This window comes from Malus sylvestris, chromosome 11 (assembly GCF_916048215.2).
Source record: "Malus sylvestris chromosome 11, drMalSylv7.2, whole genome shotgun sequence".
Lineage (NCBI taxonomy): Eukaryota > Viridiplantae > Streptophyta > Magnoliopsida > Rosales > Rosaceae > Malus > Malus sylvestris.
In genome coordinates, this window is record NC_062270.1 from 40,618,319 (window position 1) to 40,635,431 (window position 17,113).

Below are 17,113 nucleotides of genomic sequence, written 5' to 3' on the forward strand. Positions count from 1 at the left end.
AGCTTCTTCTCCACATTCTCAATTTGAGCCGGTACATGGGGAGATCCTAGTGACCTCTCAAAACGGCATTTTATGTGTCAATGCAGTTGTCTTATGCCGCCATAATGCTTCTTTGGCATTTTTGGACATAAACGCACCTCCAGGTGATGCATTAACATGACTTTTGGTAGTTGAAATTCAGTCCATTAAAGAATATATTCATCCATATGTCTTCATCAATGTCGGGGTGGGGATACTTTGTAAAATACTCCTTGTACTGCTCTCATGCCTCATGAAACTCTTCACGTAGTTTATGAGAAAAAGACAATTTCTCTCTTCATAGCAAAAGTCTTGGAAGCCATAAAGAACTTGACTAGAAATTTTTCATTCAACTGCTTCAGGAGGTAATGTTGGCAGATGGAAGTGTAAAGAGCCACACCATCGCCATTTCATTCAGAGTGTTGGGAAAAAGACGAAGTTTGTTAGATTCAAATTCAGTTAAAAATCCCCTACCAAAAGTTAGAGAATCTGCCCAACCACAAATCTACCACGTTCATGGGCCAAACCAGATCCAAAAATGGCCCAAAAGATCTTGTTTTAAAGCTTGAGTCACCTAAATATATTTTCATAAGGACGTATCTCCATAAAATGCCATCTTGAACGCCAATGTCAAATAAGCCCGAAACATTACTTTGGTAGTTTTGCGTGCTATCCTTTATTTATTCTACATAAATTAACCGCTTGGCATAAAAACTTTCACACGAACAAGTTGAAAGACTTGCAAACACCCTTTAATTAGAATCACTTTAAAATTCGTCCGTTTGATTACTTTTTGTTCAAGAGGAAGTTACATGTCCTACATTTAAACTATAATTAACACAATCAAATACTAATAACATAGTAAAATGTATAATCGAGTGTGAGACTTAACCCACTCACACATATTGTTACAAAAAAAGGAGTGCTATGCTATATGGCCTAATTATCCCCCCGTAAATTTCGTAGTTAGAATTTAAACTGAAAAATTTAGCGGGCCCATGAAACAAAGTCTACTATCTTTAAAATCCGAGGCCACACCTTTTCCCCTTTCACTTTAGGGTTTGTGTTCAAACTCCGCGGAAAACTCCAAAGCTGAAGCCTCTCTCATTCTCTCTCTGCGGGTATTTAATTTCAGCCTCAGTGAGATCGATCTTTTGTATTTACTTTGGATTATGCAACTTGTTGTGTCTTATGCTCGCTTAAAGTTATCTTTCGTTCATCAGTTTGGACTCCATAGTAATCCAACTGAGTCGAGGGCTATGATTTTCTTGTCATACACGTTTTGGGATATATCTGGAATCCTACACCAGTAGTTTGATGATCACGCCGAGTACCCCAAATTGTTTTTAACTAAAATTGTTAGCATGCGATACGAGTTTGATATCTATTGTAATTGTCGGTCCTTGCGATCAGTTTTGACCATCTAATTCTGTCATGTCTTTGTGGCGGGATTGAATCGTTTGGAACAGTTTTCTGTTTCCATTTATATTCTCGTTTTGTTTCAGTATGTAAGCCTTTGTCTTATCTCGTAGGAACTAAACTTTAATTTGTAAACTTTTAGTTGGGACGACTTGTGGAATTCTCGAACCAGAATTATGGCTCGTTTTGGTTATTATACTTCCCGTTCACGTTGGGGTCCACGTCGGGGTTCATGTTCGAGTTCCATTTCCACTGGTGAGTAATTACGCTGGGATTTCGATTGTTTAAATAATATGTCAATCTGTGAGATGATTTGTTTGATTAGAATGAAACAGCCTTTCAATCTTTTTTTTTTATAGTCATTTATGCTTTTTCTTCTTAATTTGCAGTACCCCAATCCACTTACTCTGCTTTATCTGGCAAAAGGAGTAAGTATAAACGGCGCCCTTGTAATTTAGTTTTGTACGCTGCTTGTGCTTGTTGGGGCTTCAATGCCTAGAATAATAATAATTTTCTCGCTATCTAACACGTAATTATTGTAACTAGCTAATAACATGTAATATTTCTATGAGTTAGGTCCTAGTGCCTGTGACGAGGTTGCGGTGAGATATCCAAATGGAGGTTCTACGGTCTTTTATCATTCAAATTTTCGTCCAAGTGCAATTGGTCGTGGCATTTCTGATGACCAATGCCAGTGGTTGCTTCGGGCGGTTGTTGAGGTACTTTCAGTTGCTCGATTGAAAAAAAAAAAAAAAAAGTCTATGTGCTATCTTGTTCTGCTTCTTGTGTTGGTCTTGTCAATCTTTGGAATGGAAAACAGATGCTAGATCATCTGTTTCTACATAAATATTGACAAGTGTTGCATCTATCTCTCTCTTTTAATGGCAGCTAAGCCTTTTTGGCGGGCCTGATGACCCGGAGTTTAACCTTTTCCGAGGTTCCCTATGGAAAGAGTGTGGCATTGAGGTGGATGTTGAGAATGGTTCGTCCAAGAATGATTCGACTTGCGCTAGTTCGGCTCAGGATTGAATAAAGATGAAGAATAAATGTGTGATTTTGGACCTTGGTGCCGACTAGTGCGTGTAGTTAGCTTTGTTTATAAAAGTAGTAAATCCACATGCAAAAAGGATTTACTATAGGACCAATTTGCTTTGGATTAAGGTTATGTTGGGAGCTATCTATGAAGTTTACTCATATGATCTGATATCAGCTATTCCTCATTTTTAAGTCTCCTATAATTTAACTTGAAAATATCATTTATTCTTCAAGTCGTATTTCATTTCTTGAGTATTATCATATATATTTATGAAACAATGAGCATTAGGAGAAGAATGCATTACCTGCGCAAAATCAACTTTGGTAAAAATCTCAACTTTTTGCTTTAAGGAAAACAGGCATTTGGCCTTGGTTGTTTATTTATGAGCCATTTTTGGGTGGTCGTACACACATTTGGCTCGCTAATGGATAATGGCGTTGAGAAGGAAAAGAGGGGTGTATGATGAGCAATTGAGCCAACTGAATTTGCAGCTGGAATCCACTCCTATTCAAAGTTTGGAGCCTGACTAGACCTGGCAATAAAATGTAAAGGTGCTCTTATGTAAATCTCACTGGAATACATATGAAAAATAAAAAAACTAGTGAATTAAGAATGAACACAAACCTGCATAGAAAGCTTTGCTACAATGGAAGTAGAAGCATATGAAACTCGTAAATAAACTACAACCGATGACATGGAATAGAGGTAAAAGCAAGTTTCCAATATTAATCTGAGATAAACCTCTGTTGAACTTACATTGTATGAAATGTCACTATATTTTCAAAACACATACTACAAACCAAGCTAGCTAATATCTATCGACATTCATTTACTAATTCATGAATAACGAACCAGTAAGCAGGAAGTTTAAAACGAAACATGAAGTGTACAAGTGTTACCATACATGTCCAGTGATTGATTATGCAGTGTAACTTTTGGCATGAGGTACCAACTAGACAAAACAAGATTAAAATGCATATGATCCGTTACCGACCACACAATTAAGTGAATTTTCACACATGTAAACCGAAATTTCATTCTGTTTGTACCATACTTGACCAATCCCGAAACTACTGAGCATCGGTCAACGTTATACCATCAAAGACCCAGAAGAGTTTCCCTCCAACCAGGAGGCCAATCACAGCGCGACACGTGTCGATATCAGAAGCCAATCATAGCGCGACACGTGTCAACATCAGAAGCCAATCACAACACGACACGTGTCGATGTCAGAATGAAACTAGAAACTCTCTTCTATAAATAGAGATCATTCTCTCACAATATTTCCTAATGTCATTTGTACTAAATCATTCATTTGTACTCACTAAAGGAGAGCTTGAACCTATGTGTTCACTTATCCATAATAAATTTTAAAAGGATGAAACTTTTAAGGCTAAATTTCCAATTTGCCCCCTAAACTATCACTTGACTTTCGATTTCCTCCCTGAACTTTTTAATTGGAAAATTAAGGACTTGAACTTATTTTTTTTTGCCTATTTCCCCCCTACCGTTAATTTTTCATAGATTTCATCCAAAATAACGTTAACTCTTATCACGTGTATACCACGTGACTCTCTTTTGTGGACAAAAAACGTTACTTCGCTAGACCTTCAGACACAAAAGCTATAGAATCACACATATTTGCATATGTTTATATTTTAAAAATCTAAAGTTTTCAATTATTTTAAAGAATGAAGCGACCGAACTATTCTCACATGTTGTGCACATGCTTCTATCGAAAGCCAAGTGATAGTTCAGAGGCAAATTAACAGTTTAGCCTATTATGATTAACCGAGTGGGAGACTTAACCCACTCACACATGCCTTTAATGTAGATAATATCCTTGTTACAAAAAACGATTATTTGTGATATGCGATATGGCCTAATTATCTCCTCGTAACTGTTAGAATTTAAAATGAAAAATTTATAATATTTTATGGATATGGATACCGGCCCGGCCCGCTTGGCCCATGAAACAAAGTCTACTATCTTTAAAATCCGAGGCCACACCTTTTCCCCTTTCACTTTAGGGTTTGTGTTCAATGTCCGCGGAAAACTCCAAAAGCTGAAGCCTTGCACATTCTTTCTCTGCGGGTATGAAAATTCAAAATTCAACCTCTTACTTTGTTTGTTTTAATTTTTATGATTTTTTTTTCTAAATTTTTTCTTTCTGTTTGCTTTGGATCTCAATATCTCAATGCTTACCCGTTGGTTAGGGAATTTAACATGTAATTCACAAATACACAGAGGCAGGGGATTTTAAAAATATATTCCCAGAACCCTAATTTGGGGTTGTTTTTATTTTTATTTTTTACCGTTCGTATGTTTCATACTTTATGGGATAACAAGATTTATTATTGGGCGTGGACAATTTAAATTCAGCCTCAGTAAGATCGATCTTTTGTATTCACTTTGGATGATGCAGCTTGTTGTGTCTTATGCTCGCTTAAAGTTAGCTTTCGTTCATCAGTTTGGACTCCATAGTAATCCAATTGAGCCGCGGGCTATGGTTTTCTTGCCATACACGTTTTGGGATATATCTGGAATCCTACACCAGTAGTTTCATGATCACGCCGAGTACCCCAAATTGTTTTTAACTAAAATTGTTAGCATGCGATGCGAGTTTGATATCTATTGTAATTGCCGGTCCTTGCGATCAGTTTTGAGATTTAAGGGTTAGCATCTAATTCTGTAAGGGTTAGCATCTAATTATGTCATGTCTTTGTCGCGGGATTGAATCGTTTGGAACAGTTTTCTGTTTCCATTTATATTCTCGTTTTGTTTCAGTATGTAAGCCTTTGTCTTATCTCGCAGGAACTAAACTTTAATTTGTAAACTTTTAGTTGGGACGGCTTGTCGAATTCTCGAACCAAAATTATGGCTCGTTATTATACTTCCCGTTCACGTTGGAGTTCACGTTGGGGTCCACGTAGGGGTTCATGTTCGAGTTCCATTTCCACTGGTGAGTAATTACGCTGGTATTTCGATTGTTTAAATAATATGTCAATCTGTGAGATGATTTGTTTGATTAGAATGAAACAGCCTTTCAATCTTTTTTTTTTATAGTCATTTATGCTTTTTCTTCTTAATTTGCAGTACCCCAATCCACTTACTCTGCTTTATCTGGCAAAAGGAGTAAGTATAAACGGCGCCCTTGTAATTTAGTTTTGTACGCTGCTTGTGCTTGTTGGGGCTTCTAGAATAATAATAATTTTCTCGCTATCTAACACGTAATTATTGTAACTAGCTAATAACATGTAATATTTCTATGAGTTAGGTCCTAGTGCCTGTGACGAGGTTGCGGTGAGATATCCAAACGGAGGTTCTACGGTCTTTTATCATTCAAATTTTCGTCCAAGTGCAATTGGTCGTGGCATTTCTGATGACCAATGCCAGTGGTTGCTTCGGGCGGTTGTTGAGGTACTTTCAGTTGCTCGATTGAAAAAAAAAAAAAAAAAGTCTATGTGCTATCCTGTTCTGCTTCTTGTGTTGGTCTTGTCAATCTTTGGAATGGAAAACAGATGCTAGATCATCTGTTTCTACATAAATATTGACAAGTGTTGCATCTATCTCTCTCTTTTAATGGCAGCTAAGCCTTTTTGGCGGGCCTGATGACCCGGGGTTTAAGCTTTTCCGAGGTAGCCTATGGACACAGTGTGGCATTGAGGTGGATGTTGAGAATGGTTCGTCCAAGAATGATTCGACTTGCGCTAGTTCGGCTCAGGATTGAATAAAGATGAAGAATAAATGTGTGATTTTGGACCTTGGTGCCGACTAGTGCGTGTAGTTAGCTTTGTTTATAAAAGTAGTAAATCCACATGCAAAAAGGATTTCCTATAGGACCAATTTGCTTTGGATTAAGGTTATGTTGGGTGCTATCTATGAATTTTACTCATATGATATGATATCAGCTATTCCTCATTTTTAAGTCTCCTATAATTTAACTTGAAAATATCATTTATTCTTCAAGTCGTATTTCATTTCTTGAGTATTATCATATATATTTATGAAACAATGAGCATTAGGAGAAGAATGCATTACCTGCGCAAAATCAACTTTGGTAAAAATCTCAACTTTTTGCTTTAAGGAAAACAGGCATTTGGCCTTGGTTGTTTATTTATGAGCCATTTTTGGGTGGTCGTACAGACATTTGGCTCACTAATGGATAATGGCGTTGAGAAGGAAAAGAGGGGTGTATGATGAACAATTGAGCCAACTGAATTTGCAGCTGGAATCCACTCCTATTCAAAGTTTGGAGCCTAACTAGACCTGGCATTTTAGACCCGATCCGTTAACCCGACCCGACTCGTTAATATTAATATTTAGGTGAATGCTTAACATGTCAGGTCGTTAACAGGTGAACCCGTTAAATAACGGGTCACTTTGGGTCAACACGTTAGCATCCGTTAGTTGATGATGTTTTAGTAATTTTAGTAAAGTCTTAACAACAAAAAATAAACTCTATGAAAAAAAAATAATAATAATAATTGTTAACGGGTGAAACGGATGATCTGTTAACTTAACGGGTCGGGTTCAGGTGACCCGTTAACTTAACGGGTCGGATTGAACTCAACCCAAACCTAATAAACCCGACCCATTTACAGGTCTAAGCCTGACAAATTGTTGCAAGCTTTTAAGGCAAAGTTTTACCAAGTTCTACAAAGTTCTAACTTCAGGAACTTCCTTTTTCTTTCTTGTTTAACTTTTTGTGAAATTATTTCCTTTAAAACAGCTAAGTTACATGTGCATCTATCTCACAACAATTTGGTTTGGAGCAACAAGCGCCTGTAAATCATGTGTCTTTTGGATTATCTAATAAATCATTAAAGCTTAATTACAGATGCAACAACGGCAAAGTAAACCTTAATTACATCCGAGGCAAAGTAAACCGTAAGTCATCTAAATGTATCAAAACAAATTAACAGTTTATCATGAATATGATATTTGGTACCTACATCGTTGATTTATTCATATATTTGGATGACTACATGATTCCTCATTCGAATAAATTTTTTGCATGGATGATCTTCAAATAAATGTTGCGAGATTAAACAGTTCAAATTATGAAATTTACCGGTTGAAGATATTATTACATTTGCAAGTTGGGATTCACTGTATCCCTGTTCAAAGCAAACATTCCATTTTTGAGATATATTTTGAATTTCTACTACTCTAATTTATATGATTATGTTCTTATATGATAAGCAGTGCAGTTATTTCGGCATTAGATCCACTTCTATTTCTATAGGTTGGCATTCTGTCATTTATCTGAACATCGACCACAAGATGCTTGGCAAAGTTGAGTTGCAAACACTAACCTTCCTAGAAATCAAAGTTAGTGCATGTGCATAGCTCACATCCAGCTTGCCAGTTGTCTCAGACTCATCTCGCAGCATTGAATAGATATCACCGATAGGATCCCCTCGCCAGATTCTGGCGATCATCTGAGTACAAAGAGAACTTCGACATATGCATCAGCCTTAATGCCTCATCCACATCAGATTGAGCCACAGTTTCAGAATGTCGGAGTCTTGCCTGTAAGCAAAAGAAGTTAGATTCTGTTGAGCAACCCATCCAACAAACCCAGAAAATCTCTTTTATCTATAATACCAAAAATAGTATATGGCATTTGTTAAAACTAGATTTCCATGCAAGATATTTCTTCCTCTACTTATGGATGGCATTTCTTGAGCACACCATCAAATGGGTAAAATGTGGCACGAACAACATACTCATACATAATTTACCCCTTTACAATTCCAACCTATACTACTACAAAAGGGCCTTATAGTGTCAGTGGGTGGTGTCGGTTTAATCTAATATAGTTGCGACACTAACTAAACATGACGTCGGATTTACTGTCACTTATAAGCGTCATAAAATACTGGTGTCGCTTTTAAACCGACGTACACATACATTGTAATATTTTAAATACTGGTGTCGCTTTTAAGCGACATAAAGTATGAGTGTAGGGGCAAACGACTGGAAGAGCTTTTTTCAGTCAGTGTTGGCGTCGGTTTTAACCGACGCAAAAGTTTTCTTGTTTTGACGCCACATCCAAGTGCACTGACATGTCAGGCTCACGTCGGTTTGAACCGACGCAAACTTGTCCTATTTCGAGGCCACCTGCTACGACTGTCAAGTATGTCAGGGACACGTCGGTTTTAACCGATGCAAACTTGTCCTTATTTCGACGCCACACAAACTTGTCCTTATTTTTTTTAAATATCTTAAAGCGTGCGTCGGTTCTGAGCGACATAGATTTTAGTTTTTTTTAAATATTCTAAAACCTGGTGTCGGTTGTAAGAAACATAATGATGATCTTTATATACTCTCCCCCGTGTTTTCTTCTTCCTCTCTTGCATTTTTCTTATTCGTTCTTCCAATTTCAAACCCTCCCCGTGTTTTCTCTCTTGCACCTTTCTTATTTGTTCTTCTTACTTCATTTGTTCCGTCTTCACAACAGTAAGTGTTTCTTGCTTCTAATATTTTTATTTTCTCCACTTATGTTTAATTTTTATGTACAATTTATTTTTGTAGGGAATTTATTTGAGCTGGTTGAGTACATAAAGATTTGATCGACGACGGAATTCTTCCATAATTCAGGTTTCTATCACTAAATTCTTTAATTTTTAAATTGTATAATACACAAGTTTATTTATTTAAAAGTTCTAATTTAAGTAGTTAGATAAATTTCTACTATTTTTGTTAAATTAATAAATATTTAGTCAAATTAATTAATTTTGTCACTTGAATTGTTATGAGAAAATGGAAATGAATAATAGTTATAAGCATGTATGTGAAATTGACATATTAAATATAACATAAACTTATAATATTTAGTAATATAAGAATATATTATGTTAAATTAATTTGTTTTGCACTCTAATTGTTATTTTAATTTGTTTTTGTTGTTATTTTGATAACTTTTTGTTGTTATTTTAATTTTTTTTTACTATAATAGGTGTTGAAAATTAAAAGATTGCAATTGTGATATAGTTCGAGGGTTGAAAGATAGAAATTGAAAATTCTAATAGTTATGCCTACATGATAGGGATTGAAAGATTGTAGGCATCTTAGTGTCAACGTAATATTTTGTCCTCGTAAAGTGGTAAAACATGGACAGGAGTTGGTTGACGATAGCTCGAAATTTGGAAGCTTATACAGCTGGAATTAATTTGTTTTTGGACCAAGCAGTTGCAAATGGTGTTGGCCCTGATAAGTTTAGATGTCCTTGCCAAAGATGTTGTAATCGATATACTTTTGTTAAGAACACTGTTGTTGAACATCTCATATTGTATGATATGGATAAAGATTATAAAAACGCTTGGTGGCGACATCATGGTGAGAAAAACATTGGAAAGCAAAATATTGGTGGCGACATCATGGTGAGAAAAACATTGGAAAGCAAAATATGGCAATCAGAGAAGAAGAAACAGGAGATGAGGTGGCTAGTATGCATGATTTTCTTAATGATGTATTTGTCCAACCATTAACAGAAGAAGGTGTTGGGCTGTCTACTGAACCCCCTATTGGGGATGGGCATTCAGAAGAGGTGAAGACTTTTTTTAGGTTGCTTGAAGAGGCAGATCAAGATTTGTGGCCAGGATGTAAAAAGTTTAAGGAATTGGAAGCAGTTGTAAGACTGTATTAGATCAAATGTTTAGCGGGAATGCCAGACGAGATCTTCACCACTTTACTGGAGTTAATTAAAAGAATGTCGCCTAAAGGGGATTGTTTTCCTGAATCCTGTTATAAGGCAAAAAAACTTATAAATGACTTGGGTCTGACGTATGTGAAAATTGATGCATGTCCCAATGATTGCATGATCTATTGGAAAGATACTTCGAAGTTGACTGTGTGCTCGGTTTGTGGTGAATCAAGATATAAAATTACCAAAGCAGAGGATAGCTTGAGAAAAAAGATCGCAGCTAAGGTTATGTGGTATTTTCCTTTAAAACCACAATTGCAACGATTTTTTATGTCGAAGCATACGGCTGAACATATGAGGTGGCACGTAATTGAAATGTCCTAAGGATGAGTTTATGAGGCATCCTTCAGATTCTCCAGCATTGAAGCATTTGGATAATTTATATCCGGATTTTGCGTCAGAAATTCAAAATGTTATATTAGGGTTGGCCAATGATGGATTTAATCATTTTGCGAAAATGAGGCATGACCATAGCACATGGCCTGTGGTGCTTTCTGTTTACAATTTACCGCCCTTGATGTGCATGAAGCAATCAAATTTGTTGTTGTCTCTATTAATACCAGGACCGCGCAGTCCTGGTAAAGATATTGATGTATACATGCGTCTACTGATTGACGAGTTAAATGAGTTATGGGAGGTGGGCACTCCCACTTATGATGCATATTCCAACCAAAGTTTTACAATGAAGGCTGCCGTCTTATGGACTATAAGTGATTTTTCGGCTTATGGAATGTTGTTAGAATGGAGTACACACTATGTGGCCAGCCCTATCGCTGGGTTCCAGGACACTTTACTGCTTTGGCATGATCGAATAAGACACCCTGGACGAGATATTATGCGCCATATCCTCAAAGCATCTCATGGACATCACTTGAAATCTTATACTAGCCATCCGCTTTGCAAAGCATGTTCCCTGGGGAAGTTGAACACTCAACCTTCAATTACCAAGATTATTCACGACCCCCCTAAATTTCTTCAGAGGATTCAAGAGGATATTTGTGGACATATACAACCAATGTGCGGACCATTTAGATATTTTATGGTGTTGGTTAATGTTCGTGAATCTTTCAAGATGATTGTATCAAAATTCCAAATTTTTCTACCAAGCCATTTGACCGTGGCGATGAAAAGAAGACCCAGCGCGCAGCTTTCCTAGATTGACGTTTCTGGACGTTTTGGGTATTTTAGAGGTCAAGATAGTATATTTTGAGGAATATTCCTTCTGAGGATTTGTAGAGGACGTTTCAAGCTTTCAAAAGAGACCTTTTGGGACCAAATCAAAGTTGATTTGGTCAGTCAAAAGACTAATTTTCTGAGAACTCCGAATTTCAGTTTAAATAGGAAACCTTTTATTTTCTGTTTTATTATTTTATTATGTTTCCTAGTTTTATTCTAAGACCTTTTCTAGGTAGGATTTTATTTGATAGTAGTATAAATAAGACTTTTTAGCCATTAGATCAGGGGGAGACGCATTATTTTGGAGACCTACTTTTTACCTATAAGGTGTTTTCATTCTTTTTTCTATTTAATATATTTTCTTTAGTTTTTATTATGATTGTTCATAACTAATTTCTTTTGCTAGGACGAAGCCATGAGCTTTAGCATGAATATGTGATTTTATTAATATGCTTATGAATGGATGCATGCTTGCTTTGAATTATTAATTACCGCGATTAAACTATTTAATTGTCTAAGTGATTCGCGACCATTAGGATTTTTAGACAAGTAATTTGATGTAATTTATGTTGGAACATCACCCTAAAATTGAGGAGGGCTTCTTGTGATTAGTAATTGTAAGTTCACTTAAGGCAAACATCACGCTTTTAAGGGTTGCATGGTTTTTCAAATGATTTTCACAAAACTTAATGAGTCTTGCATGTTTATATTTGATCTGAACATCACAGATGGGTTGCATGTTAGATATACGTTTTCGCTTGAACATCACAAGGAAAATATGCATTAGGGAAACCTAACCTTAAAAGCATGTATGTGGAAATTCATAAGTAATTGGTAAATTTGCATAGGATTGTTAATGGTGACGGCAGAACGCTAGTGTTTAAATTGTTTTCCAAAACCGTTTTCTTTTGCTTTCTTTACTTTGTTGATCTATTTAATTGTTTTTATATTAAATTCGTTTTTATTATTTTTAAATTCAAAATCATCTTTTTCAATCTTTGTTTTCAAATATTTAGCTAAGAATTAGTTTAAATACATATTATTCATTCAATCCCTGCGGAAAACGACCTTACTTGAGCCGTTTATACTACAACTACCTTGTTATCTTGCAAGTATTTTTAAGTGTTTTTATTCATACTTTTGCAGGTGGTAAAAATCCTATCAGACATAGTCCCACTTAATGGACATCATAACGTTCTGCTACCTTATCAGTTTGGTAGTTTCCAAAAATCTGAATATGCAACTTATGAACGTGGTAACCGCGTATCTTTATGGGGATCTAGATACGGAAATGTACATAAAAGTTCCAGAAGGACTTCCATTGGCTGGTTCAAATAATTCTAGACCACGCAACACTCTCTCGATTAGATTGAGGAGGTCACTTTGCGGATTGAAACAATCCGGGGGATGTGGTATAACCGTCTAAGTGAGTATTTGACAAGTCAGGGTTATGTGAACAACGAACTATGCCCGTGCGTGTTCATTAAGAAGTTATATTCTGGATTTGCAATCGTTGTAGTTTATGTCGACGACATGAACCTTGTTGGAACTTTTGCATAGCTTAAGGAAATTGCAGTGCACTTGAAATCGGAATTTGAGAAGAAAGATCTTAAGGAAAACTCGATATTGTCTCGGCCTGGAGATCGAGCATTGTTCGGATGAAATCCTAGTACATCAATCGAACTACACCTAGAAGTTATTGCGTCGTTTTAATAAGGATAAAGCGAAGCCCTCAAGTACTTCTATGGTCGTTTGAACTCTAAATGCTAAACGATATCCCTTCCGTCCGAATGAGGGTGAGGAAGAGATTTTGGAGCCTGAAGTTACATGCCTAAGTGCAATTGATGCTTTATTGTACTTGGCTCAATGCACTAGACTCGACATCTCCTTCACTGTTAATCTTTTGGCTAGATATAACAATGCGCCTACAAGCAGATACTGGAATGGTGTTAAAGGCGTTTTCCGCTACCTTAAGGGTACAACATATTTGGGCTTGTTCTACAAACACAAATCCATGAGAGAAGATGATGCCCCCCTTGATCCTCGGGTTGATTCATGCCTCGTTGGTTACGCAAATGTTGGTTATCTGTCTGACCCTCATAGGGCACATTCTCAAACGATTTTTGTCTTTACCATTGGAGATACCGCTATATCTTGGAGTTCTACCAAGCAAACGCTAGTTGCAACTTCTTCGAACCATGCTGAGATTCTCGTCCTGAATGAAGCCTCGCGAGAGTGTTTTTAGCTGAGAGCAGTTATGGAACATATTCGAAACACTAGTGGTCTTTCTTCAGTCGTTGACCTTTCTACAACGATCTTTGAAGACAATGCAGCATGTATCGAGCAGTTAAAGAAATGATACATCAAGGGAGACAAGACCAAGCACATAGCATCGAAGTTCTTTTATTCTCACCAGCAACAACAACATCAGAACATTGAAGTCAAGCAAATCCGTTCCCAAGATGATCTCTTCACAAAGTCACTGCCCAAGTCTACTTTTCAGAAGCTCGTCCAAGGAATCGGTATGCGTAAATTATCTGAATTGAATCGCTTGTAGTCTCATTTGTAAGTTATGTCTAACTTAGGGGAGTATCTTGAAGCATACTCACTTGATCTTAATGTACTATTTTTCCTACGATTAGGAGCATTTTTTCCACTAGATTTTTGTTGCCTAACGAGGTTTTAACAAGGCACCCATCCTAGGATGATCATACTCCGTTGAGTTCACTACTTTCATCCCGTTTGACGTTTGTTTTAGACATTATGCGTACTTCTCACTTTTCTCCTTAGTCTATGGATTTTCCTCATACCTTGGGTTTTACCATAGCAAGGTTTTGTGAGTTTTACTACCAATGCATACTTACGTTTATTGTATCTGAGACTCACGTTCACTCTTTATGCCAACGACTTCATCAATTGTTCTACCCCATTTGCTGAAGACCTGATGCGACGTTTTGTTTCAGTATTTACATAGGGTTGCAGTCCTATCGGATTAGGAATGTGATTGTGTAAATCCTAGTATATCTAGGAGTATCTTGTAGTTACCTATTAGGAGTTGATTACCTATTAATCATAAAAGGGTATGAATTCTACCCATCATACTACTATAAATAAAGGCATAAGGCGATGATACAATACACACTTCAAAATTAAATCTCTCATTTTCTCTCTTGTTGCCGTTGGCCCCCTCTCCCTCTTTGTCCTTATACAGTTCAGTCAAATAGGTCTACAACACACTTATTATTTTTGTATTTTTAGTTTTTCAGATAACCTTACACGCACATATTACCTAAATAATTTATTTCTTCAAGGTAAAAGGAGGATGTGGATGGTTTCTTTTGGACATCTCGCCTAATATTAGAGTCAGTTTCTCGGCCACCAATGAACCAAGAAAAACGAAAAAAAATGGGAAGTCTCACATCAGTGACAACTGGAACATAAACAATTTTTCTATCTAGTATTACTCTCGATTTGGAAATGTCTTCCAATCTGGATTTACCCCAAAAGAAAACGTTTTCAAATCCGCTTTTAAAGTTAACCACAACTTAGCGCAAACAAAATCTAAATTACCGGTTGTAAAACTAATTTAAGATTTTGACCGGAAAATATTGCTATCCAACTGTGTCTTTACAGCTAGGGAAGGCAATACGTGCAATGTATCTACCTGCATAGCATGTCTATGAAGCTGAATGCTGTGCAGCAGAACCAGGCCCTGCTTACCTTGAAAAAAGACTGTCAAAGAGCCATCTGCAACCATCTGAAAGAGCGACTGAAGAGAATCATCCTCAAACAAACTTTGTGCTGCCAAAGGATGGTTTGCCAGTGCCTTCATAACATGCTCATCATTCCCTTATACCCGCATAATTATAGGTTAGAAACAAAAAGAAAGTTAAAAACATACCATGAACCGATAACATAACAAACACAAGAGCACAATAACGTACAAGCAAAGACTAAGTTTAGTATGAAAAAAAATGTCACGCACTACTACCGGCTGTTGTTCAAATATGTGAAATATACACCTCAAACAGGGGAAAAAATACAGATGTTAGAATAACAGCAAATCCTGGCATGTTCAAATAATGTCACGATTCAAAATGCTACAAGGTTATACTTGTACCAAACACTACATAACAGCAATTAAGCCTATTGTGTTTTCAAAATCAAACTTTGCATACATTGATGATCCATGTGTAACAAACACGTATGGTTTTGTATACCATTAATTAAAAGCTACCTCAAGCCGACGGACTTGACCAGCATCACCGTCATAACCTTTATCAGCTGTAAATAGTTCATCACGATCAGTAGCCTTTTGGGCTGTTTGAGACATGTAGGCCAATATTGCAGACCAGGCAGCAATAGGGGGAAACTGTTCCATTTTCTACCATTTTTCTCAAAACAGTGGCATGCAAGAATATGTAATCCGGCTTTGGCAACACGAAAATACAGATCAATCAGTGTCTCCTTCTCTAACAAGTTTTGTTTTGTTTTTGCAATAGCATGCTCTACCAGCCCATAAGCCTTCTCAAGCTAGACACTGAACACGAAACCTTTCGACAAGACTCGTTAGGAGCTCATTCATAACATATTTCATAGGAAAATTTTCCGTCTGCACATGCTGCTCATGCAACTTCCATGCATCATTTAGTCTATGCTCATCAATTGCATTCTGTGTGTCCCCGGTTAATTTAGCCGGATCTCAAGCCCGGCCTGGACCAAGATCGTTCCCACCACAGTCGAAAAGCAGGTTCCTTTAACTGCAAGTCTCCCTGGTAATCCCAAAACATCTTGTAAACTCGACTTGGCCAACGAAGAAAACCCAAAAGAACACAGAAACCGGCCCCGCATTTGAACAAGCTCGAAGCTGAGGATTCCGAGAACATATAGAGCAGAAAGGGAAACCGAAGTTATCCAACGATGGATGAATTTCTTCACAGAAAAGAATCTTAACCACAAAAACATTTACCACTCAACTCCTAACCTGCCTATTTCTAACTTGAGGAGCAAGTAACCAAGGACATTGAAGTGGCCAGCTTCGTTGAGGCATTTAATCAAGCAGCTAGTGGTTGAACTGAGGTTGAAAGGAGAAAAGCGTTTTACTGGACGTCCAGGTATAAGTTCAAGTTAATTTGGCGTCGGTATGTCCGGATAAAAAAAAGGAGGAAAGTTCGAATATCTAACGTTACAGAGAGGGAGAGAATGAGCTGTGGAAGTGAGGGGGCGAGGGAAAGAAGCCGGGTCGGTTTTGCGAACAAATAAAAACGGGTTCTCTATTGGGCCTTTGCATGGACAATTTGGACCGGTGGGCTGCTTTATTCTTTGGTGTAGTTGGTTTGGTTTGGTTTAATAAAAGAGAATGGGAATTGACTTCCGCTTGCACCAATTTTTCGGTGTATTTATCAATAATAACCAAAATGAAACACACAATTTCATAAATGTCATTTTTTTTATAAAATATTTCAAATATAGAGGAAAAACTACTTAAAAAGACCAAAATACCCTCAAAATTAAAACCGAATAAACATAAGAAACAAAACCCTATTAGAAGCTCAATCGTTCCAAAGAAATCCAAAACTAAAATTGAATTTCCAACATGATCAGAATAACAAACTTGTATAATGAAAAGTGTGATCGATTCATGGCATCCATACGCTTTGGGTATAAGAATTGGGACGAGTTGAGATCAACAATTTAGAACTTACAAATAGGTGTTGTAGATTAATTAGATTGACGGGGAGGAGAAGAAAGAA

At 36.8% G+C, this 17,113-nt stretch overlaps 2 protein-coding genes across 4 annotated transcripts; both read left to right on the forward strand.

Moving 5' to 3' along the window:
• The first annotated feature begins 1,049 nt into the window (after nucleotides 1-1,049).
• Nucleotides 1,050-2,657, forward strand: LOC126590651 (uncharacterized). Of its 2 annotated transcripts, none has more exons than XM_050256131.1 (5): nucleotides 1,050-1,139; nucleotides 1,551-1,692; nucleotides 1,827-1,865; nucleotides 2,014-2,156; nucleotides 2,326-2,657. In XM_050256131.1, exons 2-5 carry the CDS (start codon nucleotides 1,614-1,616, stop codon nucleotides 2,464-2,466), a joined length of 402 nt encoding a protein of 133 aa, XP_050112088.1. In that variant the 5' UTR covers nucleotides 1,050-1,139; nucleotides 1,551-1,613; the 3' UTR covers nucleotides 2,467-2,657. The 2 variants fall into 2 exon arrangements, with proteins under 2 accessions (XP_050112088.1, XP_050112089.1); XM_050256132.1 differs by having other exon boundaries at nucleotides 1,580-1,692.
• A 1,725-nt stretch (nucleotides 2,658-4,382) lies between these two features.
• Nucleotides 4,383-6,394, forward strand: LOC126590650 (uncharacterized). Of its 2 annotated transcripts, none has more exons than XM_050256129.1 (5): nucleotides 4,383-4,567; nucleotides 5,317-5,435; nucleotides 5,570-5,608; nucleotides 5,751-5,893; nucleotides 6,063-6,394. In XM_050256129.1, exons 1-5 carry the CDS (start codon nucleotides 4,410-4,412, stop codon nucleotides 6,201-6,203), a joined length of 600 nt encoding a protein of 199 aa, XP_050112086.1. In that variant the 5' UTR covers nucleotides 4,383-4,409; the 3' UTR covers nucleotides 6,204-6,394. The 2 variants fall into 2 exon arrangements, with proteins under 2 accessions (XP_050112086.1, XP_050112087.1); XM_050256130.1 differs by having other exon boundaries at nucleotides 4,441-4,567; nucleotides 5,288-5,435.
• Nucleotides 6,395-17,113: the final 10,719 nt, after the last annotated feature.